Source organism: Macaca thibetana, chromosome 9 (assembly GCF_024542745.1).
Source record: "Macaca thibetana thibetana isolate TM-01 chromosome 9, ASM2454274v1, whole genome shotgun sequence".
NCBI lineage: Eukaryota > Metazoa > Chordata > Mammalia > Primates > Cercopithecidae > Macaca > Macaca thibetana.
In genome coordinates, this window is record NC_065586.1 from 102752151 (window position 1) to 102779983 (window position 27833).

Sequence of the window (27833 nt, forward strand, 5' to 3'; positions counted from 1 at the left end):
TTCATTTAAAGAGGGTTATGTTTCCATTTACATACTCATTGTTTTCCAAGTAAGATTAAAAATTGTATGTAAAGGCCTTCTAGGTCTTTATCACATTAGAGTGGAGCATGAATGGTTATATAATAATTTATTCACTGTTGCTAGCAATGCAGGATCTAAATGTAAACATATAAGGCTTCAACTCCTAACGCCAACAGACAGGAGGAACCAAAGAGAGAAATGGATCAGCAATAGTGGCTTCATGGGTTTGCCTAGCTTCCTGGAAAATTTCTTCTGCAACAAATAGCAGAATTTAGCAAGTGAATGTCAGATTCTCTATACCTCATTGTTGGATTCCCGTGCCTACTTCACAGGCAGAGAGAGCACCAATGAAATATGACAAAGTCCATTTGACAACTTCTGGTAAGGGACAGTCAAAAAAGAGGAAGAAATTTGCTAATCTGCTCTGTAATAGTCTCACCCACCAGTGGTCTCTCTCAGGATTGCTCCACTCCCTGGATGTCTGCAAACTTTATGCCTCTTGTCCTCAATCTTAGGTTCCAAATCTCCTGAGGGAAAGTTCCTAGACTACCAATAGATGTAAAAAAAAAAATTCCCCGGATGATCAGGCTGGCCACTCTCATTATGTCACTCCTCTACCGGTGTTCCGGAGCAGTCTGCCCTCCTTAGGGCTGTATCCAGTTGAGGTTACCACGTTTCATTCTAGTCAATACATGTCGTGTCCTGCAAACCCTGCCCTGCCCTCTGGTCCACCAGCCCTAGCCTCTGAGGCCTCTCCTTCTTATACACTATTAAAGCAAATGCTTTTCTGTTTGCCCATAAACATATAACATTTTAACATTTTAAGCCCAATATTTTAGGGAGGGTTTTGCAAAAGGAGGAATAAACTAATGAGAGAAAAAAACTAGATAGAAGCAAGAGGTTTGTTTGTTTTTCCCCCATCCCAATGAGAGGAAGCAGGGAAAAAAGCCATCTTAGCTGTTTCTCTCAGGGCTGTTAGAGCAGAAGAAAGTGGTTATGTCAAGCCAGAAAGGGGTTAGAGAGAGAGTCAGCCATTGCCTACTCAGCTGAACAGCTGGTGGCTACTGGGAATCATTTACCTATGAGCTGGGATTCCACCTTCTCATCTATAAGCTGGCCAGGCCTCCTTAGTTCAGTCTGAGGGACATTGGGCCTGCTTTCAGAGTGACTGACTGGACTGATCATCTCTTGTTCTTTCTCATTCTGCATCTGGGCATAAACATTAATCCCCGGGATCTTCCTAAAATATTAATAGAAACCATCACTGCTGTGCACATCACTGTAACACATGCTTCTGAACCTGTCAGGGAGAAGGAAGAGGTCAGGGGTGGGGGGACGTGGAGGGAGGGACACGCACCTTTTAAACTTGTAGATGACGAACACCGCCAGCCCCACAAACACCACTGAGAGCAGCATCAGCATGGCAGATCCACTGTGGGTTGGAGTGAGGTCCACCAGGGGGGCTGGGGAGGGGAAACAGAGCAGAGAAAAATGAGTAGAGAACTGGGCAGGTGAGACACTATGAGAGGTTCAAATGGTTCACACGCAAGCATGGTAAGTCCCGGAAAACCATGTGAGGTATACACACAAGAAGCACGTCACATGACTGACATGGGATGCATCTAAGCCCACCCCTACTCCCACCCCATATGTTCCTGCTCTGCAGCAAAGCAATGAAAACTACAGACCCCAGGGCCAGGCTGTCTGTATTCAAGTCCCACTCTAAGTAGCTATGTGGTCTTGGGCAAGTTGCTTCACCTTAATGTACCTTATGTGGTAAAATAATAACAATGGTATATACTTCACTGGGTTCTTATGAGGATTAAGTGAGCTAATGTATGTCAAGCAGTGAGAAAAGTGCCAAGCACATAGTAAGTCACGTAATTACTAGATTTCATTTCTACTGCTGCTAGTATTATTATCAATCAATATTTATAACAATATAATAATTGTATTTTATTATACTCGGAGTGTAAACTTTTTCCACAAAGCAAAACAGATTGCCACTAAAACCACCTGCAGGAATATATTTGTGAATTCAACCACCCCCTCACCCCTACTCCAGTAGTTGTCATGTGAGAAAAATAATTGGAAAGTTGTCATATGTGAGAGAAAGAAAAGCAAAGTGATGGAGCATGCTTGTATTTCTGTACAAAGGAAACCGATGGCCAAGTGAATATTTCACAAGGCCAGCCGCTGACATGCTGAAGGAGGGATATGCCACCTGGCTGTCTCAACAATTTCCCAAAAGCTCTGACAGCCCTCACCAAGATGCTCCAGCCTCTCAAATACAGTGAGTTTTTCTCCCAGACAAAACAGAAGCCTCTGCCTCCATAAAAGAGTCTCCCTCCCTGAGTTTCACCTTAAAGCGCAGTCTGGAAAACACTTCTCTCCACCTGTACACCTTCTGCCATCTCACAGTCAAACCTGTTGTACCTGTAGACTTTGCAATTAATTTCTATCCTCTTAAAAGCTGACATTTTGCAAACGTAGCGTAGCTCACGCATAAAAGACAAGCCACATGTACTCCAGGGAAGCCTTGGTGCTGACCTTTACCTTCCATCAACTTAAGCAAACCCTGATACCCAGAAATACAGGTGACCTTTAATCGCCATTTTCTGTGGTTTTCTCTGGTGTGAGCTGAGAGGGCAATGTTCTAGTCACCCAGGTAAAAAAGTTCAAGAATAAGTGACTATAACACTGACGGTCTCAGACAAGATTCTCAGTTGCTTCTGCTCTATTTTTTTCAGGATTACATTTCAGCCACTCTGTATTGATACTGGAAAGCATATTGCATCTAATCACATAGTTTTGGTGAAAAATGAAAATAGTCATTTCAGGAGAGTTGGCTTTCAGGAGGCACTGAATATAAGGAACACCCCACTATTTTCTCTCCCCTGTAAGTCAAGCATCACCTCAGTTTTGAAATGGGAGTATGTGAGTTTGTGTGTAAAGATGGGGTGGGGGGGTGTCCCACTGACGTGAAACATCCAAGGCAAATTTTCTTTTGGTTCAAAATTAGGAAAGAAAGCTCTCAGTACCATCGGTAGAGAGGTCCAGAAATTCTTCAGAACTCACCATGCAACTGGTAGGATGTCATCAGGGGAAGAGAACACCTTCCATTTGTTATAGACATTATCACAATTGATTTTCACAAATGGAAGGCAGTGATTATGATCCCATTAAACAGATAGCAATGAAGTTCTCATTGGTTAGCATTGTTTTAAAAGGACTTAGAACTTACTAGTAAACAGAAGAACTAAGACTTGAACCCGAATCATCATATACGCACGTGCACACACACACACACACACACACACACACACTTTCTATATACTCAATCCTGGGCTAATTTCAGTAAAATATATATTTCTGAGGATGGGGATTAGGACTAAGACTATAGCACAAGAAGCAAATTAACAACTGGCACAAGTTAAAATATTAAGTTTTAAAAGGAGCAGTAGGGATAATAAATCATGTACTCTTAAGTTTGGAAGACAGGTATATGTACACATATATGCATACGTGTGTATATGTGTATGGATATGTGTGCATGCAACCACACACACACACACACACACACACAGAGAGAATACAGAAATGAAGCCTCTTGTACCTACCACCCAGCTTCAACAACCATCAACCGACAGCCAATCTTATTTTATCCAGTTCCCACAACCTCCAACCACTGGATTATTTTGAAGTAAATCTTGGAAAACCTATAATTTAACCACCTGTAACTCTAAAAGATCTCTCTCTCTCTCTCTCTCTCATTATTATCACAATACCATCATCACATCAAGGAAATTATATTAGGAAGATGTTTTAAAGGCAATCTTCTAACACAAATCCTTCATTTTTCAGGGAACAATGGAGGCTCAAAGAGGGGCCACAGATGATTGGAACGGTTAGAGGTTGAAATAAAGCTAAACTTTTCACTCCCAGCTAAATGCTCTTTCAGCATAACCAGAATACCAGTGATATGAAGCAACTAAGAATACTGAGCTTGCTTGAAAAGGTTGACATTTGAAATAAATGGAAAACTAAGAGAGAAAATTACTTTGTCCAAGCTGTCAGCAACATAGAAAGCAAACTCGCATATGCATGCATGCGTGCGCGCGCGCGCGCGCGCACACACACACACACAAATAAACCTTTTCCCTTCTCTTTCCTTCCTCCTATCTCTCCCCATCCCCAGGTTAAGTCTTTCAATTCTAAATCATTTACACTTAAATCATCATTCTTCAACAAGCAGCATTAACACTGTTAAGTAATTAGCATATTATTCTGGGAAAATGAACTTCCGTATCCCAGTTCTAAAATGTGTGTTATCCTTTCGCCCTCCCCATCTCTGCATCAGTCAGTCACTTCTCAGAGGCAGGAAGCAGGAAGCAGGAAGCAGTCAGCAGCAGTGGCCAGAGACTGACTACCACTGCCCTCTGTGTTCTGTGGGTGGCTTCTGTTTGCTGATGTGTGCCTGACTATAAACAGACCTATTATTGCTCCACACAACAGCAGCTGCATTTCTTAGTTTGCCCAACACTTCGGTGCATTTGTGTGTGTTTTGCTGAGGAATGGAAACTTGTGATAAATGGGCTTTAGCTTGTTGTGTGGAATTAGCATACATTAATCCCTTTCCAGTTGCAGCTTAAACAAGGTAGACGTGTAGGAAAAGTGCTGAGCAGTTTTTTGCCATTATTCATGCACAAAGTAAAACATGGATACAAGCAGTTCTCCAAGTGACTCAACATTTCTAAGCCTGCGTACTTGCACATATCATTTCTAAAATCCTTTGAGGAGTTTGGAAATGCATTGAATTTTTATATTTTATTCACGAGGACCTGGGATGATAATAACGGGAACACTTACAATAATAACAACAATTTTCTTGTGAAAAGTGATTGCCATGTAGTAAGTGCTAAATAAGTGGTTAGAGTAGTAGGTATGAGAACAAATTCAAAATTCCACCTTTGGGGTTCAGAAATGATATGATCCCTTTTCAGAATCAGACCTGGCTCCGTCACTTATAGATTAAGTGACTTATATTAAATCTCAGTTTCCTCATCTGCAAAATGGAGATGAAACTAGTGTTTGGTCTAGAAAGTCGTGAGATTAAAATGAGATGGAATTTATAAAGCACTGTCATAGTATTTGGGACAGACTGCATGCCCAATATTTCTAACCTTGTCATTTTAATGCTATCGTATTTCTGAAAGTGTATTCTTCTACAGAAAAAAAATCCTGAAAACTGATGACAGTTCTATGGTGAGATAATTTGGGGCAATGATAATACAGCATTCCTCATGTGGAGATTCACAATGTACGTCAGTATCTTAAAGGGTCACAGCAGCCCTTGCATAAAAGAACACATTTAACTTTACCATAGTCTTTCATAAACTCATTTGACCACAGACCCTTTGCAGAACTAGGTTCCATGTAACACTCTAGGAAATGCCTCTCCCCAGGCACTGCTTTCCCTGTTGCTGCAGTTTTTTCGTTTTATTTTGTTTTTAGATGAAATCTTGCTTTGTCACCCAGACTGGAGTGCAGTGGCATGATCTCGATTCACTGCAACCTTCTCCTGTGTTCAATCAATTCTCCTGCCTCAGCCTCTCAAGTAGCTGAGATTTCAGGCACCTGCCACCACGCATGGCTAATATATATATTTTTTGTACTTTTAGTAGAGTTTGGGTTTCACCATGTTGGCCAGCCTGGTCTTGAACCCTAACCTTGAGCGATCCACCTGCTTTGGCCTCCCAAAGTGCTGGGATTACAGGTGTGAGCCATCACACCCTGCCCCCCTTGCTGCAGTTTTGCCCTTTGCTTGGTTTATCTCCAAGTTTTAAGGTCAATAACATGGTAGCATCACCCAGTGAAGCCATGCAGAATACTCTTATTGTTGTCCAGTGTTCACTTTCATTCTATCAAAAGGACCTTCCTGGAGAACTGCTACTTGCACTATGACCCCGAAACTTTCAACTCTAATTCTAATCCAAAAGAGTTAGTGTTGTCAGGATGTTGCAGAAGTAATTTACCATACCTTGATTTTCTTTTTTCCTCTCCTGACCCCAAAGTAGATCAATTCAGGTTTGAGTTACATGCCTTGAATATCACGAAATCCATGTGGTCTGAAATATTTTTTAAGAATTACAGTGATGGGGGCGGAGCAAGATGGCCGAATAGGAACAGCTCCAGTCTCCAACTCCCAGCGCGAGCGACACAGAAGACCGGTGATTTCTGCATTTTCAACTGAGGTACTGGGTTCATCTCACTGGGGAGTGCCAGACGATCGGTGCTGGTCAGCTGCTGCAGCCCAACCAGCGAGAGCTGAAGCAGGGCGAGGCATCGCCTCACCTGGGAAGCGCAAGGGGGAAGGGAATCCCTTTTCCTAGCCAGGGGAACTGAGACACACAACACCTGGAAAATCGGGTAACTCCCACCCCAATACTGCGCTTTAAGCAATCAGGCACACCAGGAGATCATATCCCACACCTGGCCGGGAGGGTCCCACGCCCACGGAGCCTCCCTCATTGCTAGCACAGCAGTCTGCAATATCGCGGCAAGGCAGCAACGAGGCTGGGGGAGGGGCGCCCGCTATTGCTGAGGCTTAAGTAGGTAAACAAAGCTGCTGGGAAGCTCGAACTGGGTGGAGCTCACAGCAACTCAAGGAAACCTGCCTGTCTCTGTAGACTCCACCTCTGGGGACAGGGCACAGTAAAAATAACAAAAACAGCAGAAACCTCTGCAGACGCAAACGACTCTGTCTGACAGCTTTGAAGAGAGCAATGGATCTCCCAACACGGAGGTTGAGATCTGAGAAGGGACAGACTCCCTGCTCAAGTGGGTCCCTGACCCCTGAGTAGCCTAACTGGGAGACATCCCCCACTAGGGGCAGTCTGACACCCCACACCTCACAGGGTGGAGTACACCCCTGAGAGGAAGCTTCCAAAGCAAGAATCAGACAGGTACACTCGCTGTTCAGAAATATTCTATCTTCTGCAGCCTCTGCTTCTGATACCCAGGCAAACAGGGTCTGGAGTGGACCTCAAGCAATCTCCAACAGACCTACAGCTGAGGGTCCTGACTGTTAGAAGGAAAACTATCAAACAGGAAGGACACCTACACCAAAACCCCATCAGTACATCACCATCATCAAAGACCAGAGGCAGATAAAACCACAAAGATGGGGAAAAAGCAGGGCAGAAAAGCTGGAAATTCAAAAAATAAGAGCGCATCTCCCCCGGCAAAGGAGCGCAGCTCATCGCCAGCAATGGATCAAAGCTGGACGGAGAATGACTTTGACGAGATGAGAGAAGAAGGCTTCAGTCCATCAAACTTCTCAGAGCTAAAGGAGGAATTACGTACCCAGCGCAAAGAAACTAAAAATCTTGAAAAAAAAAGTGGAAGAATTGATGGCTAGAGTAATTAATGCAGAGAAGGTCATAAACGAAATGAAAGAGATGAAAACCATGACACGAGAAATACGTGACGAATGCACAAGCTTCAGTAACCGACTCGATCAACTGGAAGAAAGAGTATCAGCGATTGAGGATCAAATGAATGAAATGAAGCGAGAAGAGAAACCAAAAGAAAAAAGAAGAAAAAGAAATGAACAAAGCCTGCAAGAAGTATGGGATTATGTAAAAAGACCAAATCTACGTCTGATTGGGGTGCCTGAAAGTGAGGGGGAAGATGGAACCAAGTTGGAAAACACTCTTCAGGATATCATCCACGAGAACTTCCCAAACCTAGTAGGGCAGGCCAACATTCAAATCCAGGAAATACAGAGAACGCCACAAAGATACTCCTCGAGAAGAGCAACTCCAAGACACATAATTGCCAGATTCACCAAAGTTGAAATGAAGGAAAAAATCTTAAGGGCAGCCAGAGAGAAAGGTTGGGTTACCCACAAAGGGAAGCCCATCAGACTAACAGCAGATCTCTCGGCAGAAACTCTACAAGCCAGAAGAGAGTGGGGGCCAATATTCAACATTCTTAAAGAAAAGAATTTTAAACCCAGAATTTCATATCCAGCCAAACTAAGTTTCGTAAGTGAAGGAGAAATAAAATCCTTTACAGATAAGCAAATGCTTAGAGATTTTGTCACCACTAGGCCTGCCTTACAAGAGACCCTGAAGGAAGCACTAAACATGGAAAGGAACAACCGGTACCAGCCATTGCAAAAACATGCCAAAATGTAAAGACCATCGAGGCTAGGAAGAAACTGCATCAACTAACAAGGAAAATAACCAGTTAATATCATAATGGCAGGATCAAGTTCACACATAACAATATTAACCTTAAATGTAAATGGACTAAATGCTCCAATTAAAAGACATAGACTGGCAAACTGGATAAAGAGTCAAGACCCATCAGTCTGCTGTATTCAGGAGACCCATCTCACACGCAGAGACATACATAGGCTCAAAATAAAGGGATGGAGGAAGATTTACCAAGCAAATGGAGAACAAAAAAAAGCAGGGGTTGCAATACTAGTCTCTGATAAAACAGACTTTAAACCATCAAAGATCAAAAGAGACAAAGAAGGCCATTACATAATGGTAAAGGGATCAATTCAACAGGAAGAGCTAACTATCCTAAATATATATGCACCCAATACAGGAGCACCCAGATTCATAAAGCAAGTCCTTAGAGACTTACAAAGAGACTTAGACTCCCATACAATAATAATGGGAGACTTCAACACTCCACTGTCAACATTAGACAGATCAACGAGACAGAAAGTTAACAAGGATATCCAGGAATTGAACTCATCTCTGCAGCAAGCAGACCTAATAGACATCTATAGAACTCTCCACCCCAAATCAACAGAATATACATTCTTCTCAGCACCACATCGTACTTACTCCAAAATCGACCACATAATTGGAAGTAAAGCACTCCTCAGCAAATGTACAAGAACAGAAATTATAACAAACTGTCTCTCAGACCACAGTGCAATCAAACTAGAACTCAGGACTAAGAAACTCAATCAAAACCGCTTAACTACATGGAAACTGAACAACCTGCTCCTGAATGACTACTGGGTACATAACGAAATGAAGGCAGAAATAAAGATGTTCTTGGAAACCAATGAGAACAAAGATACAACATACCAGAATCTCTGGGACACATTTAAAGCAGTGTGTAGAGGGAAATTTATAGCACTAAATGCCCACAAGAGAAAGCAGGAAAGATCTAAAATTGACACTCTAACATCACAATTAAAAGAACTAGAGAAGCAAGAGCAAACACATTCGAAAGCTAGCAGAAGGCAAGAAATAACTAAGATCAGAGCAGAACTGAAGGAGATAGAGACACAAAAAACCCTCCAAAAAATCAATGAATCCAGGAGTTGGTTTTTTGAAAAGATGAACAAAATTGACAGACCACTAGCAAGACTAATAAAGAAGAAAAGAGAGAAGAATCAAATCGACGCAATTAAAAATGATAAAGGGGATATCACCACCGACCCCACAGAAATACAAACTACCATCAGAGAATACTATAAACACCTCTATGCAAATAAACTGGAAAATCTAGAAGAAATGGATAATTTCCTGGACACTTACACTCTTCCAAGACTAAACCAGGAAGAAGTTGAATCCCTGAATAGACCAATAGCAGGCTCTGAAATTGAGGCAATAATTAATAGCCTACCAACCAAAAAAAGTCCAGGACCAGATGGATTCACAGCTGAATTCTACCAGAGGTACAAGGAGGAGTTGGTACCATTCCTTCTGAAACTATTCCAATCAATAGAAAAAGAGGGAATCCTCCCTAACTCATTTTATGAGGCCAACATCATCCTGATACCAAAGCCTGGCAGAGACACAACAAAAAAAGAGAATTTTAGACCAATATCCCTGATGAACATCGATGCAAAAATCCTCAAATAAAATACTGGCAAACCGGATTCAGCAAAACATCAAAAAGCTTATCCACCATGATCAAGTGGGCTTCATCCCTGGGATGCAAGGCTGGTTCAACATTCGCAAATCAATAAACATAATCCAGCATATAAACAGAACCAAAGACAGAACCACATGATTATCTCAATAGATGCAGAAAAGGCTTTTGACAAAATTCAACAGCCCTTCATGCTAAAAACGCTCAATAAATTCGGTATTGATGGAACGTACCTCAAAATCATAAGAGCTATTTATGACAAACCCACAGCCAATATCATACTGAATGGGCAAAAACTGGAAAAATTCCCTTTGAAAACTGGCATAAGACAGGGATGCCCTCTCTCACCACTCCTATTCAACGTAGTGTTGGAAGTTCTGGCTAGGGCAATTAGGCAAGAGAAAGAAATCAAGGGTATTCAGTTAGGAAAAGAAGAAGTCAAATTGTCCCTGTTTGCAGATGACATGATTGTATATTTAGAAAACCCCATTGTCTCAGCCCAAAATCTCCTTAAGCTGATAAGCAACTTCAGCAAAGTCTCAGGATACAAAATTAATGTGCAAAAATCACAAGCATTCTTATACACCAGTAACAGACAAACAGAGAGCCAAATCAGGAATGAACTTCCATTCACAATTGCTTCAAAGAGAATAAAATACCTAGGAATCCAACTTACAAGGGATGTAAAGGACCTCTTCAAGGAGAACTACAAACCACTGCTCAGTGAAATAAAAGAGGACACAAACAAATGGAAGAACATACCATGCTCATGGATAGGAAGAATCAATATCGTGAAAATGGCCATACTGCCCAAGGTAATTTATAGATTCAATGCCATCCCCATCAAGCTACCAATGAGTTTCTTCACAGAATTGGAAAAAACTGCTTTAAAGTTCATATGGAACCAAAAAAGAGCCCGCATCTCCAAGGCAATCCTAAGTCAAAAGAACAAAGCTGGAGGCATCACGCTACCTGACTTCAAACTATACTACAAGGCTACAGTAACCAAAACAGCATGGTACTGGTACCAAAACAGAGATATAGACCAATGGAACAGAACAGAGTCCTCAGAAATAATACCACACATCTACAGCCATCTGATCTTTGACAAACCTGAGAGAAACAAGAAATGGGGAAAGGATTCCCTATTTAATAAATGGTGCTGGGAAAATTGGCTAGCCATAAGTAGAAAGCTAAAACTGGATCCTTTCCTTACTCCTTATACGAAAATTAAGTCAAGATAGATTAGAGACTTAAATGTTAGACCTAATACCATAAAAATCCTAGAGGAAAACCTAGGTAGTACCATTCAGGACATAGGCATGGGAAAAGACTTCATGTCTAAAACACCAAAAGCAACGGCAGCAAAAGCCAAAATTGACAAATGGGATCTCATTAAACTAAAGAGCTTCTGCACAGCAAAAGAAACTACCATCAGAGTGAACAGGCAACCTACAGAATGGGAGAAAATTTTTGCAATCTACTCATCTGACAAAGGGCTAATATCCAGAACCTACAAAGAACTCAAACAAATTTACAAGAAAAAAACAAACAACCCCATCAAAAAGTGGGCAAAGGATATGAACAGACATTTCTCAAAAGAAGACATTCATACAGCCAACAGACACATGAAAAAAATGCTCATCATCACTGGCCATCAGAGAAATGCAAATCAAAACCACAATGAGATACCATCTCACACCAGTTAGAATGGCAATCATTAAAAAGTCAGGAAACAACAGGTGCTGGAGAGGATGTGGAGAAATAGGAACACTTTTACACTGTTGGTAGGATTGTAAACTAGTTCAACCATTATGGAAAACAGTATGGCGATTCCTCAAGGATCTAGAACTAGATGTACCATATGACCCAGCCATCCCATTACTGGGGATATACCCAAAGGATTATGAATTATGCTGCTAGAAAGACACATGCACACGTATGTTTATTGCGGCACTATTCACAATAGCAAAGACTTGGAATCAACCCAAATGTCCATCAGTGACAGATTGGATTAAGAAAATGTGGCACATATACACCATGGAATACTATGCAGCCATAAAAAAGGATGAGTTTGTGTCCTTTGTAGGGACATGGATGCAGCTGGAAACCATCATTCTTAGCAAACTATCACAAGAACAGAAAACCAAACACCGCATGTTCTCACTCATAGGTGGGAACTGAACAATGAGATCACCTGGACTCAGGAAGGGGAACATCACACACCGGGGCCTATCATGGGGAGGGAGGAGGGGGGAGGGATTGCATTGGGAGTTATACCTGATGTAAATGACGAGTTGATGGGTGCTGACGAGTTGATGGGTGCAGCACACCAACATGGCACAAGTATACATATGTAACAAACCTGCACGTTATGCACATGTACCCTAGAACTTAAAGTGTAATAATAATAAATAAATTAAAAAAAAAAAGAATTACAGTGATATGGGAATAGCACAGAGAAAGTTTATGCAGAATGCAGAATGGGCAGAAAGGCTTCTATTTACAGAGAACTCTCGGTTGTCCAATGGGCCTTTCCTCCATTTAGAAACAAATCCAATCATGAGAGTCTTAAAGTTTGCTACATTATTGGTATAAAGCCACAAGACTGCAGAACAGACTAGGTGGGAATTTCCAGGGAAGTCTCTTGTTAAAGTAGCCAATTGGGAGGCCATTAGACTGAGGCAGCTCTGGAGTCCTGGGTTCCTATGTAAGCAAACCAAAATCCAAGTAAACAGTCATATTCTAGGAAAACGAAACTTAAGCTTAATCAATTAGAAACCACTAACTAAAATGTAATGAGGGACTTTCTACTAGAATGATCCAAAGAAGGCTATTGCTCTGTTTTAACCAATCAAATATTTTCTTTGCCTAGCTTTCATCTTCACCCCATAAAAGCTTCATGCCTTTTAGGGAGCCTTAAATCAACTGTGGTCTGGTGCTAACTGATTAATGAATCATTATTTGCTCAAATAAACTCTTCAACATTTTAATGCATCTCAGTTTATCCTTTAGTAGCTCTAATGACTAGTGAAGCATTGTTTCTGAATTTAATCTGAGGGTGAGTCTTCAGTAATATCCAGTGACAGGGAGTTGAGGTCACTTAGCCAAGTAATGACAAACATCAGTAACTCCAAGAGCAAGCATCATCATAATAGACAAGAAGAGAAGAATGACTTTTGGTTTTCTAGGGTTGGAAGGTGATGATTCCTGGCTATTATGTGAAATATTCCTCAAAGTGTAGTTTACGGACTACCTGAATCAGAATTACTTGGAGCACTTGTGAGAATATTGCTTCCTAGGCTTCACTTGAAAAAAATATGTATAGTCCAAAAAAAATTAGCCGGGTGTGGTGGCGGGCACCTGTAGTTCCAGCTACTCAGGAGGCTGAGGCAGGAGAATAGCATGAACCCGGGAGGCAGAGCTTGCAGTGAGCCGAGATTGCGCCACTGCACTCGAGCCTGAGGGACACAGCGAGAATCTGTCTCAAAAAAAAGAAAAAAAAATGTATAGTCTTTGAGAGTAGGTCTCCAAAATCCATATATGTGACAAGGTACACAGGTAATTATTATGTATAACAGTTTGAGAATACTGCATAGCAGGCCCCGTTATTCTCACTTATAAAACTTCCAGTCCTATCTTTAGGGCATGCCTGACTTTTATATTCTCTGGATCACTAAAACAAAGCAAAAATACCGTCCCCCCGCCACACACACACAAATGTGCCCCTTTGCTGTTGATAGTAGCTCAATCTGGTGATGACTCCAGAAGAAAGTTTTTTAAACTACCTAAAAGCATCTCAAATCTCCCCTAAGTGAGCAGTCAGCCTCATGTAGATATGGATTACATTGCTGGCTCAATCTTCTACCCTTCTCTGTGTCTAAGCCTTGTGCAATGAGTTTGAAACTTGTCTCACCAAGAGGTAAAATCTGTTTCTTCATGCCTTGAATCTGAGCTATCATTATAATCTGCATGTGGCAATGGAATGCAATGGAAGCAATGGTGTGCCTCTGCTTTTTCTCTTGGAATTCTACCACTGCCATGTGTGAGCAAGCCTAGAACAGTCAAACGATGAAAGGCCATGTAGAAGCCAGGTTAATTATTCTAACCAAGGCATGCTAGAGCGGCCTGCAGGCAGCTGACCCATAACATGTGAGACAGACCAGCCAAGATCAGCAGAGCTCCCTAACCAACAACCCATAGCTAATTGCAGACAGACTAGTGAACATAGGTAAGACTAGATGCATAAGCGATAATAAATGCTTACTATTAAGCCACTGAACTTCTAGGTGGTTTGTTACATAGCAAAAGCTTATTTACTTTCCTCAAAAGTCTCTTTCAATTGGCTAAACATTCAATTGCCAATTATTACCTTTGGGCTCCACATTAGCCAATTTTTGGTATAGACTTCTATCCCCACTCTCAGGGTGGCAGAGTAAAAGTAAGAAGACCATACGTATTATTTTCGAAGACAAGACACTTTAAGAATGAAAGGGGGTGCTATTAAAGCTTACGCTGATACAGCAGAGATAACCCAGGACAGTCCTGATCACTCTAGGTATAAGACATTTGGTGTCTAAAGGGTAGCTTGTCCTATGTTCTGGCATCTTCTCTGTATTTTACATGTGTTATGCTTCCCCTTTCTTTCACTTTTTTTTTTTTTTAACTGACTTCTCTTGACTATCTGCCTTGCCTTCCCCTGGGAAACCATTTCTGATGCATGTTTGTGCCCGTTTCTGTTCATCTGACTGTTCCTTGCTGACCATTCTCTGACCAAGAGTTTCCATACATATCCTCTAGCCTGGCTAACTCAGTCTAGTTACTCTATGGTAATTTCAGCCCCTTTTATGGTCTCCCGTAATCTCAGAAGAAAAAAAAATAGTGAAGAAATAATTTATTAGAAGCTAAACCAGGCATGGTGGCTCATGCCTGCAATCTCAATGCTTTGGGAGGCTGAAGTGGGTGAATCTCCTGAGGCCAAGAGTTTGAGATCAACCTGGTCAACATAGCAACACCCTGTCTCTACAGAAAATAAAAATATTAATTGGGTGTGGTGGTGCGTGCCTGTAGTCCTAGCTACTCTAGAGGCTGAGGCAGGCAGATCTCTTGAGCCCAGGAGTTTAAGGCTGTAGTGAGCTATGATGTGCCATTGCTCTCCAGACTGGATCACAGAACTAGATCCTGTGTCTAAAAAAAGCCAACGAGTAACCTCATTGCTGCACCCTGATAGGTAGATGAAAATATCACATTTAATCATATTGTGGGGAGGGATATATTTAGATATATACCTACATGATAAATCCTAACACCATAATGATTAAATAACTATGAAAAGTCACTGGGTCTATGTATCTGTGAAACTACCCAATTACTTGAAGATAAAAAAATATATTTATTTTGGGGGAAAAATAAAAGGAAGAAAACTATTGGTACCACGGCTTTACTTAAAGAAGACTTGTAAATGATTACTATGTAGATAATACGGTGACCAGAAATTAAAGAGACAGATAAACTTCTTGGCTGTGGAAGAATTTCACCAGTACTAATTTCATCCCTAAATGGAAAATGTTATTGCAACAATTTACTTCTCTTTACAGTTCAGAGTTCCACAACTCCTATTTGGCATCTGCATCCATAATGTTGTGGCTTAGATTATACTGTAGGTTTCTAAAGCTTCTTGACGAATGGTAATTCTCCCTTCAAGTGGAAAGTCTTTTTCTCAATGTGAAACTGTAGTGCAGAATTCATAATGTATCACGACCTAGGTTGAAATTTGAAGTTTCTTATTCCCTCCCAAATTTACTCATAACACATCCAGTGGTAGCAACCGAAGCCTGGAAATATTAATTCTCTAATATCTCTGTGATAACATCTTTTTATTACACCTGCAAAAGAAATTAAACCAGTCAGCAGCAGCCATAGAGGCCAAGATAACACAAGATAACAGTTTTATTAAAAAACCCACACATACCCTTGACAAAGGACAGATTTCCCTAAACTGAGCAGCTTAAATAAGGCAACTGATAGACAGACAGGAGGGGATGGAAGCAATGTTCCTGTGTATCATTTTTGTCATGTTTTTTATTTAACTTGAGGTTTGAGGCTCTTCCTTTGATAAATATTAACCCTTTACCATTTTTATCACATGTATCCAGAACTCCAGATGAACAGTGACCAAACTGGAAAGCCCAGGATACGGCAACCTCTGAATTCTGAAATATGTACAGAAATATAGTGAAATGTAGCTGTATCATTTTATGCTCACACTGGCCCATGCACAGCATCTAGATAATATTATTTGTTTAACTCTCATAAAACTCATGGCTGTTCAATTACATCTGCCATTAAGATTCCAGTTCACACTTTAATCATGTTTCAAATGCTTCATGGCCACAGCTCTTGGCTGGCCTTTGTCATTCATCTAGATTATGGATTTAATATGCCCCAGATTCAGGGGTATGTTTCATTTTCTCCCCCTTACTCACTGTCATTTGCCCATTCTGCCAATTAGGTAAGCTCCAAATATTCCAAGAAATTAGATTTTAATGTTTATTACTAATTTCCTTCTGTACTTAATATCACAGGCTGTTCTTGTTTAATTCATGCTTCTGTTTTAGTGGATGCCTTGAGTTGTAAATCATATTTATTACTGGAGATAGTCGTTCACCTTTCCTTGTTATGCAGATGGATTTCTGTCTGTGAAAGGCTGGTGAACAGTGGTTGCTGAGACTGGTGATGAGGCCACCATCATAAGCATCATTAGGGGGAGCTTGCTAAAAATGAAGATTCCTGGCTCCTTGGGATTCTTCACTCTGTGTGGTGAGGCTTGGAAAATCTCTATTTTTATAAAACATCCTAAGTTAATTGCAATGTAAAGTCACGTTTGAGAACAACTGCTATGTATAGCAGATATCTCTCATCCTGAGTTGGAAAGAGTTTTCTAACTATGGGGTGAGGTTTCATGTATCTCAAATGCTTTGAGGGAACTAGTCAGCTCCCTGACTTTGTACTTGGAGCAGAAGTCCCACCACCCAAATTGCAGTTCATTTGCCCAGTACGTAACTCTTACGAAGTGCAAATGATCCCTAAAGGGTTGTTATTTGCTATTCAGGAAGTATCCATCTAGTTAGGCTTTTGCCTTCCCAAATAAAAGGTCAGTGTTGCCCCTTGCTTACCCTCTTTTTACTTTCTGTTCTCATGGAAAACCTTACCTATTCTGCCTTAGAAGAGTCAACAGGTTTTCAGGTCATTCCCCACTCCCTCCTTCTCCCCACCAAATAAAAGGACTAAATTGACTCATGACCCAGGGTTCTCATGAGAACAAAGATACAGGGTTTGATAGAGCTTGAAATATTTCAACCAGCAATTAAGGCTTTAACGTATCACCTGTCAGTAGATTCCCCTCACCTGATTATCTGCTATGACATGGTAAACTAAAGCTCATAGTTGAATGTATATTCTGGTCCTGGTCTTCTCACCTGAGTTTCCACTCCCCATTTCCAGCTTCCTGCTGGGGTTTTTCACTTATATGTTTGAGGACATCCAACCTAACATGAACCACCAGATTTATCTTCTTTGACAACCAAAAAAAAAAAAAAAAAAAAAAAAAAAAGCTCCTCCTCCCAGGTCTCTATCTCAACTAAATAAAATTACCATATCTTGCAACTTGAGTTGTAAATTTCTGTGTGTAAACACTTTGTTAAAAAGAGAAATGATAATGGAGTTTTACCCGAACCTATTATTAAAGGAAAAAAAAAAACCAAAATCCTTCTAGCAGCCTTTTTTTTTTTCATTTTCCAAATTCATTATACCTTATAATCTCAAATTTGCATTGATAAAACTTCTTTTTTTTTTCTTTTTCTGTTTGAGATGGAGTCTCGCCCTGTCGCCCAGGCTAGAGTGCACTGGCGCAATCTCCGCTCACTGCAAGCTCCGCCTCCTGGGTTCATGCCATTCTCCTGCCTCAGCCTCCTGAGTAGCTAGGACTACAGGCACCGTCCACCACGCCTGGCTAATTTTTTTTTGTATTTTTAGTAGATACGGGTTTTCACCGTGATCGCCAGGATGGTCCCGAATTCCTGACCTCGTGATCCACCCGCCTCAGCCTCCCAAAGTGCTGGGATTACAGGCGTGAGCCACCACACCCAGCATAAAATTTCTTCATTAGCACACAATGGATGATGGAAAACAAAGTTTATAATATACCAGCATATTATTTTTCCTGAATTGTATCCCTCTCCCTCTGCTCATAATTTTACCCTCAGTAAATATACTAATTATGAATATTTGAGGGTACATATCTAGAAGCCCCAATCCATATCAGACAACACATAATTTTATACAGAAACCATATAATCCCACCTTTTTGTGCTTTTGTGCCACCTGGCCTCTCAACCTGCAATGCTTATTTGCTCTCTTTTTGGTGAATTCCTATTCAACCTTAAAGACTCGACTTTATTGAATCTTCTGCATAGAATATCTTTTCATTCTCCTCATGTAGAATTTAGTAAAGTCTCATGCAACTAGTATTTGTGCCTCAGGTCTAGCTAGCTCGGTGTGAGTGAGGGCCCTCACTCATCTCATATCCCCTGATAAACTATAGGTTTAAAGGAATAATTGCAATGTAAGGCATAGAGTCATGTGAAGAATAAGATGATAAATCTGAAATGGATCCTGCCCTTGAGTAAATTTCAAGTGACTAGAGGCAATGAGAAAACTATTGGCATTTTAGGGATATTTTGTTAACAGCTCAGGTTTGTTTTTCCACAAGTAACTCTATGGATCAAATGGTTTGCGATGGATTCAGAGCCTTCCAGATTCTTGCTAGAAAACCTCTCTCTAAAATGTCATCATAGCTGTTTTATGTTTTTGTTTCTGTTTTGAGATGGAGTCTCAATCTGTTGCCCAGGCTGGAGTGCAGTGGCACGATCTCAGCTCACTGCGACCTCTGCCTCCTAGGTTGAAGTGATTCTTGTGCCTCAGCCTCCCGAGTAGCTGGGACTACAGCTGCACGCCACCATGCCTGGCGAAGTTTTGTAATTTTGACATAGATGGGATTTCACCATGTTGGTCAGGCTAGTCTCGAACTCCTGACCTCAGGTGATCCACTCACCTCATGCTCCCAAAGTGCTGGTATTACAGGCCTGAGCCAGTGCACCCAGCCCATTATTGTTTTTAAGACATATGATACATAAGGCCAGGGCAATTGCGTACATGAGAGACGGAGAGGACAAGGGAGGCATCACAAAAGATGTGAGGAAGGTTTAGCTGGTTTGTTAAGGTGAAGAGGGTGTAGTCCAAGGTGTGTGACCACGAGCTATGACATGAAGTGAAGCTGCTCTGATACTGAAACCTTGTCTTCCAGCAGCCACAGCAGTAAGATAAGGACCAGTGATTCAGTCTCTCCTGGTAACAGTCTCCTGCCAGTCCTTCTCCCATTCTCTCTCAGATCTCTCATTCTGGGACATAGAACCCCAGGAAGGATGGGCCCAATTTTCTTTCAGCTGCCCACTCCCCACAATGTGTATATAAACAATTACAATGTGTATTTAAAGAACACCTGCCGGGGCCAGGCGCGGTGGCTAGCCTGTAATCCTAGCACTTTGGGAGGCTGAGGTGGGTGGATCACAAGGTCAGGAGATGGAGACCATGGTGAAACCCAGTCTCTACTGAAAATACATAACATTAGTTGGGCGCGGTGGCAGACTCCTCTAGTCCCAGCTACTCGGGAGGCTGAGGCAGGAGAATGGCGTGAACCCAGAAGGTAGAGTTTGCAGTGAGCTGAGATCGCACCACTGCACTCCAGCCTGGGCGACAGAGTGCGACTCTGTCTCAAAAAAAAAAAAAACAAAAACAAAAACAAAAAAACAGAGATTCCCTAGATTCCCTAGATGCTTATTGTATAAATGAATGCAAATCTCCACTCACCGGTTATTTGAAAAGAAGTAGCATGTCTTGGAGACAGGTTCACAAATGAATAAACTGAATAAACTGGATCTGAAGGTTAACTGCAGGAATGGGATTTTAAATATATCTCTGCAAGCTATAAATTATGCATATAATTATTTATAAAAACAATATTTGTTAAGCACTTGATATGTGTAAGTTATTTGCTAGGTATAAGGATGAAGATGATATAAAGATATATGAAGAAGATGATATAAAGATATGATCACAAGAAATTAAATAGGAGTGATTCAAAAGGTGATGGTAATGATCATTATCATCATCAGACAGATAGAGATCTAAAAATCCATGTGATTTCAGACAAGGGGAAGATGTTGTCTAGGCAAATGTCTCTGGAAAGATGTCATGCAAATGTTGGCATTGAGCTGAGCCTTTTTAAAGTACAGGTAGACAAGGGGAAATAGGTGAAGAAGTGGGGAGAAATATTCCAATCCGGAACATCATGAATAGAGGTACCCTTTGGTCAAGACAGCAGTGCTTCCAGTCTAACACTAGCTTGATTGCCTTCTATTCCCTTTTCCACCTCTTTGTATTGTTTTTGCAACATCATAGCCTTTGTTTGCTAAACATGGATGCCAGCTGCCATCAGGTACTAAAAGTCAAAGGGAGCCACTCAGGCCATAACCCTCCCTCAACCTTCTGGATAACATGCTTTTCGTTTTCCCTTATTCTCATACAGGGTTAAGTCTCTCCTTTCTGCAAAGAGAATTTCAGAAACATACCTGTCGGGAGTGGTTAGACCCTTAAGAAAAACTGCCTGAAAACCAAGAAGCATAGGAATGGCTAGGAACAAAACGAGGACTACATTCAAAATTTAGCTCAGCTTAGATGCCACAGTTAATGAATTCCCAAATGGAACATGTTGGTGGGTGGGGAGCAAACACACTCCAGTCTCTAATGACATTCAGGTATCTGCAAATGCTTTCCTTGTGTTCCCATAAAAGCAAATAGGGAACTGAATTTGAAAACCAAAATTAGGCTAGCAAATTCTTGAAAAGAGACAGTTCTTTTTCCTTGGAGACAAACCAAATTATGCATTTGCTTCTCTCACCAACAACATACTCTGGCTCAAACATTTTTAAAAGAAGGCTGCTGAACATCTGCTGAGCAATTAATGGGATGCAGCAGCATGTTGTAATGGTCCCTGCGAAGGTATTAGCAATCCTGCTTATGAGACATGAAATGTTGCTAACAATGGTTCTTCCTTTTTTTTTTCCTTTGAATTTTTATTTTCCCCGGCCTACAGGGGGGATGAGAGAAAGAGAAATAGAGCTGAGGCGGAAGTTCTGCATCTAATACTCCTCCCCACTGTTTCTCTCTCTCTTTTTTTTTTCAGGCTTCCTTCTCCTTCTCTTCCTAGCCACCCAAATATTCATGTGTTAATTTCAACCTAATAAAAGCAATTGTGGTGGCTCATGCCTGTAATCCCAGCACTTTGGGAGGCTGAGGCAGACAGATCACTTGAGCTCAGGAGTTCGAGACCAGCCTGGGCAACATGGTGAAACCCTGTCTTTACCAAAAACACAAAAAATCTTAGCCAGGCATCGTGGCGTGAATCTATGGTCCCAGCTACTTGGGAGGCTGAGGAGGGAGGATGGCTTGAGCCCAGGGGACAGACGTTGCAGTGAGCCGAGATCACACCACTGCACTCCAGCCTGAGGGACTGGGTGAGACCCCATCTCAAAAAAAAAAAAAAAGAAACAAAACTGTGGTAAGTGTCTCAGCCCACTGATACCTTACCAAAGTGCCAAGCTTTCCATGAGTGAAAGGGGAATCCCCTGCACTGTTTTTTTGTATATGTAGGGTCTACTACCCTATTCAAATAGTTTTTTTGCTTTTTTTCTTTTAATCAGGTAGCTAGAGGTAACTTAGGAGCAATCACCAACAGGAAACAGATCCCAGATCCCTCACATATTTTACTTCCTTATCACAATTGTTGTTGCAGTTGACAGGTTTGTCTTTTGCATATGAAAATCGAGCCCTGAGTGACTGTGTTCCTGTGGACCCTGACAGCTCTAATGCGTTATGACCAGCATAGCCAAACTTAGTATACCAACAGTTTCCAAGACAAAGTTTCCAGTTTTTCCATTAACCCAGGAAATTATCTTTGTTTACTTACCAAACTGGAGCTAATTTTCCACATATAAATCTATATCTACTCCAGTTGCTGAACTAGCCAGGACAGCAAACTCAATAATGCCAGTTGATCAGGTTTGGAATTACATAGCCGAAAGACCCTACTATCAAAACTAACAGGAAAGATTTCTACGATGGTTGGAAGTCAAATAATTTTCTCACTCTCTCGAAATTGGTCCAGGCTAAGATTGGGCTTTTACTTGGAAATGGACTTTTTTTTTTTCCTTTGGTGACTTTGTGTTACACACACCTATATTGCAAGGGGTTCTTCATATCTCAGTGTGCATATCTGGGTCCCCAAATTATACCTCCCTTTTGCCAGTCCTTCTTCTCAGGAATCTCAGTCCTGCTTCCGAAACTCCTAGTTATATAATAAACTACAAACATGAATTGAAAACATTTTTCAGTTCTTCCAACTTTGCATTATCTTTTGCAATCTGGAGTTTTTACCAGTGGGATTAACGTCTCATGGTTATCAGGAATTGACTTCCTTTCCCACAGGGAGCTATAAATCCAAGGACCTTTGGATGCCTTTGCTGTATTCAGTTTTTCTGGCCAAGCCTACTGGCCAAACCAGTCTCAGCTAATTACCCACTTTTTGATCTCAATATTTCAGCTTGATCCCAGCTCTAAACCATTTGTCACTGAAGAAAGTGTTCTTAAGTAACATTTAAAATAAGATTTCCTTTTTTTTTTTTTTACAACCCACTTCTCCCTAAAGTTAAATATGGTAACATATCAATCTTTTAAATTGTTTTAAATTCGCACATAACAATTATACATATTCATGGGGTACATAGTGATGCTGAGATACATAAGCATAGTGATCAGATCGGGGTAATTAACACATCCATCATCTCAATCATTTATCATTTCTTTGTGGCGGGAACATTCACTATCTTCCAAAACGATCTGAACCATCATTAGAGCATAATGCAATAATCGTTAAATAAAAACCAGACACAGATGGAAGAGAAGTATGGAAGGAAGAAAAAGAGTGAAATGTGAGTGGCCTCCAGAATTGAAGAATGGGAGAAGTAGGGTTAGTTCCAGGCCTAGCTTGACCTCCAATGCTCTCCTGTTCAACAGAGGGAGGCACTGTTTTCTGATACATCAAGCCTAAAGATAGTGTTCATTCAAAGGCTGCTTATGCTGTAAAAGCAAATTTTGCATCACGAAGGATAGAAAAGTTGGCCACATCCCTTCAAACCCAGACCTCAGTATGGCTTAGTTGTTTTAATTTCTAAACTCAAAGGGAACAAGTAGTGGCTGATGAAGTTCAGTCAGCTACCTAAACAGGCTCGATGGTCTGATTAGATTAAATAAATCAGTGAATCTTTTTAAACCGATGTTCAATGGTTACTTTCTATTCAGTTGACAACATTTGTCAGTGGCTCGGCTATCAGGATGACTATAACTCTTGTTTCTGGAATCATTCTCCCATACAACTAGTCACGTGTGCCTCTGCCATGTGCTAACCCCACTCACCAAACACCAAAGCTCAACATTCTGGGTAGGAAAGGGCCAGTCAAGACCACCAAATGCCCTAAGTTGGTCTTTTCTTCAGATAATTTTCACCAGCATATGATTCAGAAAGCGGCTTTGACCAACAATAGTAGTTTATGAGGGCAGAGACTCTATCCCCAGTGTTGACAACATTGCTTGGCCCAGTGTAGGCAGGCACTCAGTAAGTGTCTGTTCAATGGATGTGTTAGGATGACAAGATGCAGAATAGGAATTGAGCCCTACTCAATCCTCCTGCTCCTTACAGTCATCTTTTTCAAGGGATGCTCTGAATCATACTTCTGTTCAAAGGTCTCGGTGGCTTCCCAGACCTTTGATGGCTTACTCGCTAAAGTAAGTAAAAACGGTGCACCCTGGCACGTTTTCACCCTCCACACCTCCATATCCCATGCTGAGTAACAGTGACTTTAAATAGTGGGATTGAAAAAACAACAAGAACAATAAAATCTTCCATGAAATCCAATAAAGAAAAAATATAAAATCCAAGAGGGTGAGAGGTCAGTGGTCAGCCTGCTTGGCCTTCCGCTAGACCTAGCAGTGCCTCGTGAAATCTCCAGGAAACCAGAGTATGGTGCTGGTAATAGCTACTTTTTATCCTCATTTATTTATTCAGCATGCCCAGAGCCCTTTAGGCTTTACTTCCTTGGTGCTTAGAATGACCTCCTGCATTTAATCCTATCCATCCTTTAAGGTTCTTCCTCAAAACCACTACTCTATGAAACAATACTGTATCATTTTGACAGGATATAACTCATCTCTGCTTTAAATTTCTTATACAGCTTTAGTTGCTAATAACAATAAAAATGAATTTTAAAGCTATCTTTCAGACACTATGCTAAGTGCATTACCTGAATTAACTTAGTCTTCACACAATCCCACTGGCAGAGATGCTATTACCATCTCTGAGACACACAGAAGTTAAATGTCTTTCCCAGGATTACATAGTCAGTAACAAAGCCAAGATTGAAACCAATGTTCTGACTGGAAAAAAAGAATCCAAGTGCTTAAATATGTTACATAGTCTCTCTCTATATAAGCATGTATGCAGTTTGCTCATTGACTACTCTCCGCTGCCTGTTCTTCCCATCCCACAGTACCACTGCCATTGCTACACCGAACTTCCCCACACCACAACCAGGTTATAAGTTCTATGAAGACAAAGACCACTTTTCACAGGTGTTTGTACTCCATGGAGCACCAGCATGGTACTCTGCAAAAAAAAGTACTCAATTAACATTGTTAATTTATTATGAATATATCACAACAATATCTGTTCCTAAGTGCTTGTGTTATCATTGAAAACTATTCTAAGCTACTTGTGTTATCATCTATTCTAAGTTACTTGTGTTGTCATTGAAAACTCTCCATCAGCTTAGAAGGAGGATCCGCCGTCCTCACCACCACCTTTTCAGGTGAAGAGATGGAAGCTCAATGACATTAAGAAAATTGTAAGATCCTGACCAATTCCAGGTTCAGTTCCTGGGTATGGCCCTGTACCACTCCCAAGTTCCTGCTATCTCTACTGCGTTACATTATCCCTGAAACTTAAAGAAAGCAAATGATTTGTAATATGAATATGTTGAAAATAAGACTTTGCAGAAAGACCCCCACAAATGTATTTGTTAATGTTATTTTCAAGATTTCTGATGAGATAAATGAAGCATGCTTTCATGTGAGATGTATCTAAGCGGTTCTCTGACAGTTGTTGCCAGAGACTAAGTATAAAATACGACCTTCTCACTGGGTCACCCAAGTTGGAGTGCAGTGGCGTGATCTCGGCTCACTGCAGCCTCTGCCTCCCAGGTTCAAGCGATTCTCCTGCCTCAGCCTCTCAAGGAGCTGGGACTACAGGCATGTGCCACCACGCCTGGCTATATTTTGTATTTTTAGTACAGATGGGGTTTTACCATGTTGGTCAGACTGATCTCAAACACCTGACCTCAAGTGATTCACCCACCTCAGTCTCCCAAAGTGCTGGGATCACAGGCGTGAGCCACTGAGCCCAGCCAAAAGTGTCACCTTTTTCTGTTTTTCAACTGGTTCTCCATTGAGGCAGAAACACCAAGCAAGACAACGTTCAAGATCTGATGACTGATCTGATTTCTGACTAGCACTGTTATCATCTAGCCTTTTTATGAGGAAGGAAGCACAGACTGGGATTCCCTTTGCCAGAGCCACCAGCCAGAACCCAGGGACATGGACACTGACCTGCTGTTAAGTGAGCAGCGTGGACGAAGACTCGGACTCCTGGCTTCAGCTCGAAGTGTACTGAGTTCTGGTTGAGCTTGTGGATCAGCAATTCTGATATCTGAAAAAAGAAGCATAGTTAGTGCCACCAAAAGTGTTACACAGATTATAAACCAATAAGCTTAGAAATATTTACTATTTTCACTAAGGCATCACAATATTATACCCATGAGTTATATAAATAAGGTTTATATTAATTCCAGAATATGCAGATACAATTATTTTTAAGCATGACCTGTCTTTACGTGCTAATTGCTACAAAATAGGAGAAACTGTTAGTGAATGAAAATAATTATACTCTTTAAAAATTATTCTGAATGATCTTAGAAAATTTACCCCTAGTCTTTTGAGAGAACATTTGTTATGCATAAGGACTTAAAAGAAGTATATACAATTTACACATTCTGATAAGATTCATATATATTCATTTTACTTCCATTCTATTTCCCAAACCATGTGATTTTCACAAAACACTTTATGAATATTTATTGTATGGTAAATATAGTTCTGCTAAAATGTACAATTGAAACAAAGTACAGCTATAATGTAAGTAACAAATTGGCTAACCTTTATTTCATGCTTATAAATATTATCTAAACTGTACCTCAGGCTGATACACGGGTACTGGGCAGACCCATGGAAGTCTGGACTATGAAATATTTAACCCCAAGCATGGGACAAATAACTTCATTTGGGTAGAAATAGTGTAAGGTAAGGTTTTATGGATGAGGTAAACCTGTTCGTCTGTTTAGAGTAGAAAACCTAGCTCCATTTGCTGTTTCCTTTATAATTTTGAGGAATTTCTGAAAAGTTACGGGGATAACAACATCCCTATTATTTTATTATTATTATTATTTGAGACAGAGTCTCACTCTGTCACCAGGCTAGAGTGCAGTGGCACAATCTTGGCTCACTGCAACCTCTGCCTCCCGGGTTCAAGTGATTCTCCCGCCTCAGCCTCCTGAGTAGCTGGGACTACAGGCGTAAGCCAACACACCCAGCTAATTTTTGTATTTTTAGTAGAGACGGGATTTCACCATGTTGGCCAGGATGGTCTTGATCTCTTGACCTTGTGATTAGCCCGCCTCAGCCTCCCAAAGTGCTAGGATTACAGGTGTGAGCCACCGCGCCCGGCCCACTCCTACTATTTTTATCTGGTCTGCTAGCCTTATTTTTAATATTCTAATAATCAATTTACTATTTTACTTAACATGTTATTTAAGTCTAATTAGATGCTTTCTGACCATCATTCTGCTAATTAAATTCTTAATTTTTTCCCTTTTCTATTTGTTGAGTTTTATTTACTCCAGTGAGTTGCCAAAATAACACCTTTAATCCCTTTATTTGTTAAGCAGGGCCTTATGGCTTAGTTTGGAAGCAGAGAGTCACCTGCAGAAGCCCCGATTGGTGATAGAACTGAACTGCCCCACAGATAAGCTTCTCTCCTGAACAACAGGAACAGAGGATGACCATCACTGCCCAGTTGTTGAGCATCTGGGATCCAGTGCAAACCCAGCCTTTCAAATGTCATAATTTAGCAAACAATGCAGAAAAACAAGATTGTGAAAAAAGTATGCTGAAAACAAAAACAACTTTATTCTGTATATTAGGCTACTTCCTTTCTTGGGTGCTGGGAATCATCCAGAACGATCCAGGTGTACAGAAGTGGATTTCTGGCCGGGCACGGTGGCTCACTTTGGGAGGCTGAGGTGAGTGGATCACTTGTGTTCAGGAGTTCGAGACCAGCATGGGCAACATGGTGAAACCCCGTCTCTACTAAAACTACAAAAAATTAGCCAGGCATGGTGGTGCACACCTGTACTCCCAGTTACTCGGGAGGCTGAAGCCGGAAAATCACTTGAACCCAGGAGGCAGACATTGCAGTGAGCCAAGATCATGCCACTGCACTCCAGCCTGGGAGACGGAGTAAAACTCTGACTCAAAAAAAAAAAAAAAAAAAAAAAGAGGAGGGGAGGAGGATGAGGAGGAGGAGGGAGGGGGAGTGGGAGGGGGAAGGAGAGAGGGAAGGA

At 41.1% G+C, this 27833-nt stretch overlaps 2 protein-coding genes across 5 annotated transcripts in view; both read right to left on the minus strand.

Annotated features, from left to right (window-relative positions):
• LOC126963050 (non-histone chromosomal protein HMG-17) overlaps positions 1 to 27833 on the minus strand; it is a 961131-nt gene that overhangs the window by 927514 nt on the left and 5784 nt on the right. The window lies entirely within an intron of this gene.
• SORCS1 (sortilin related VPS10 domain containing receptor 1) overlaps positions 1 to 27833 on the minus strand; it is a 595404-nt gene that overhangs the window by 4064 nt on the left and 563507 nt on the right. For 2 of the 4 annotated variants that reach the window (XM_050804903.1, XM_050804900.1), the window contains exons 24-26: positions 25765 to 25864; positions 1379 to 1484; positions 1101 to 1261 (exon numbers count right to left, since the gene is read on the minus strand). In XM_050804903.1, the coding sequence (XP_050660860.1) occupies positions 1101 to 1261; positions 1379 to 1484; positions 25765 to 25864 (367 nt within the window). The remainder of the gene's footprint in view (positions 1 to 1100; positions 1262 to 1378; positions 1485 to 25764; positions 25865 to 27833) is intronic. The other 2 variants (XM_050804902.1, XM_050804901.1) reach the window with 1 other exon arrangement.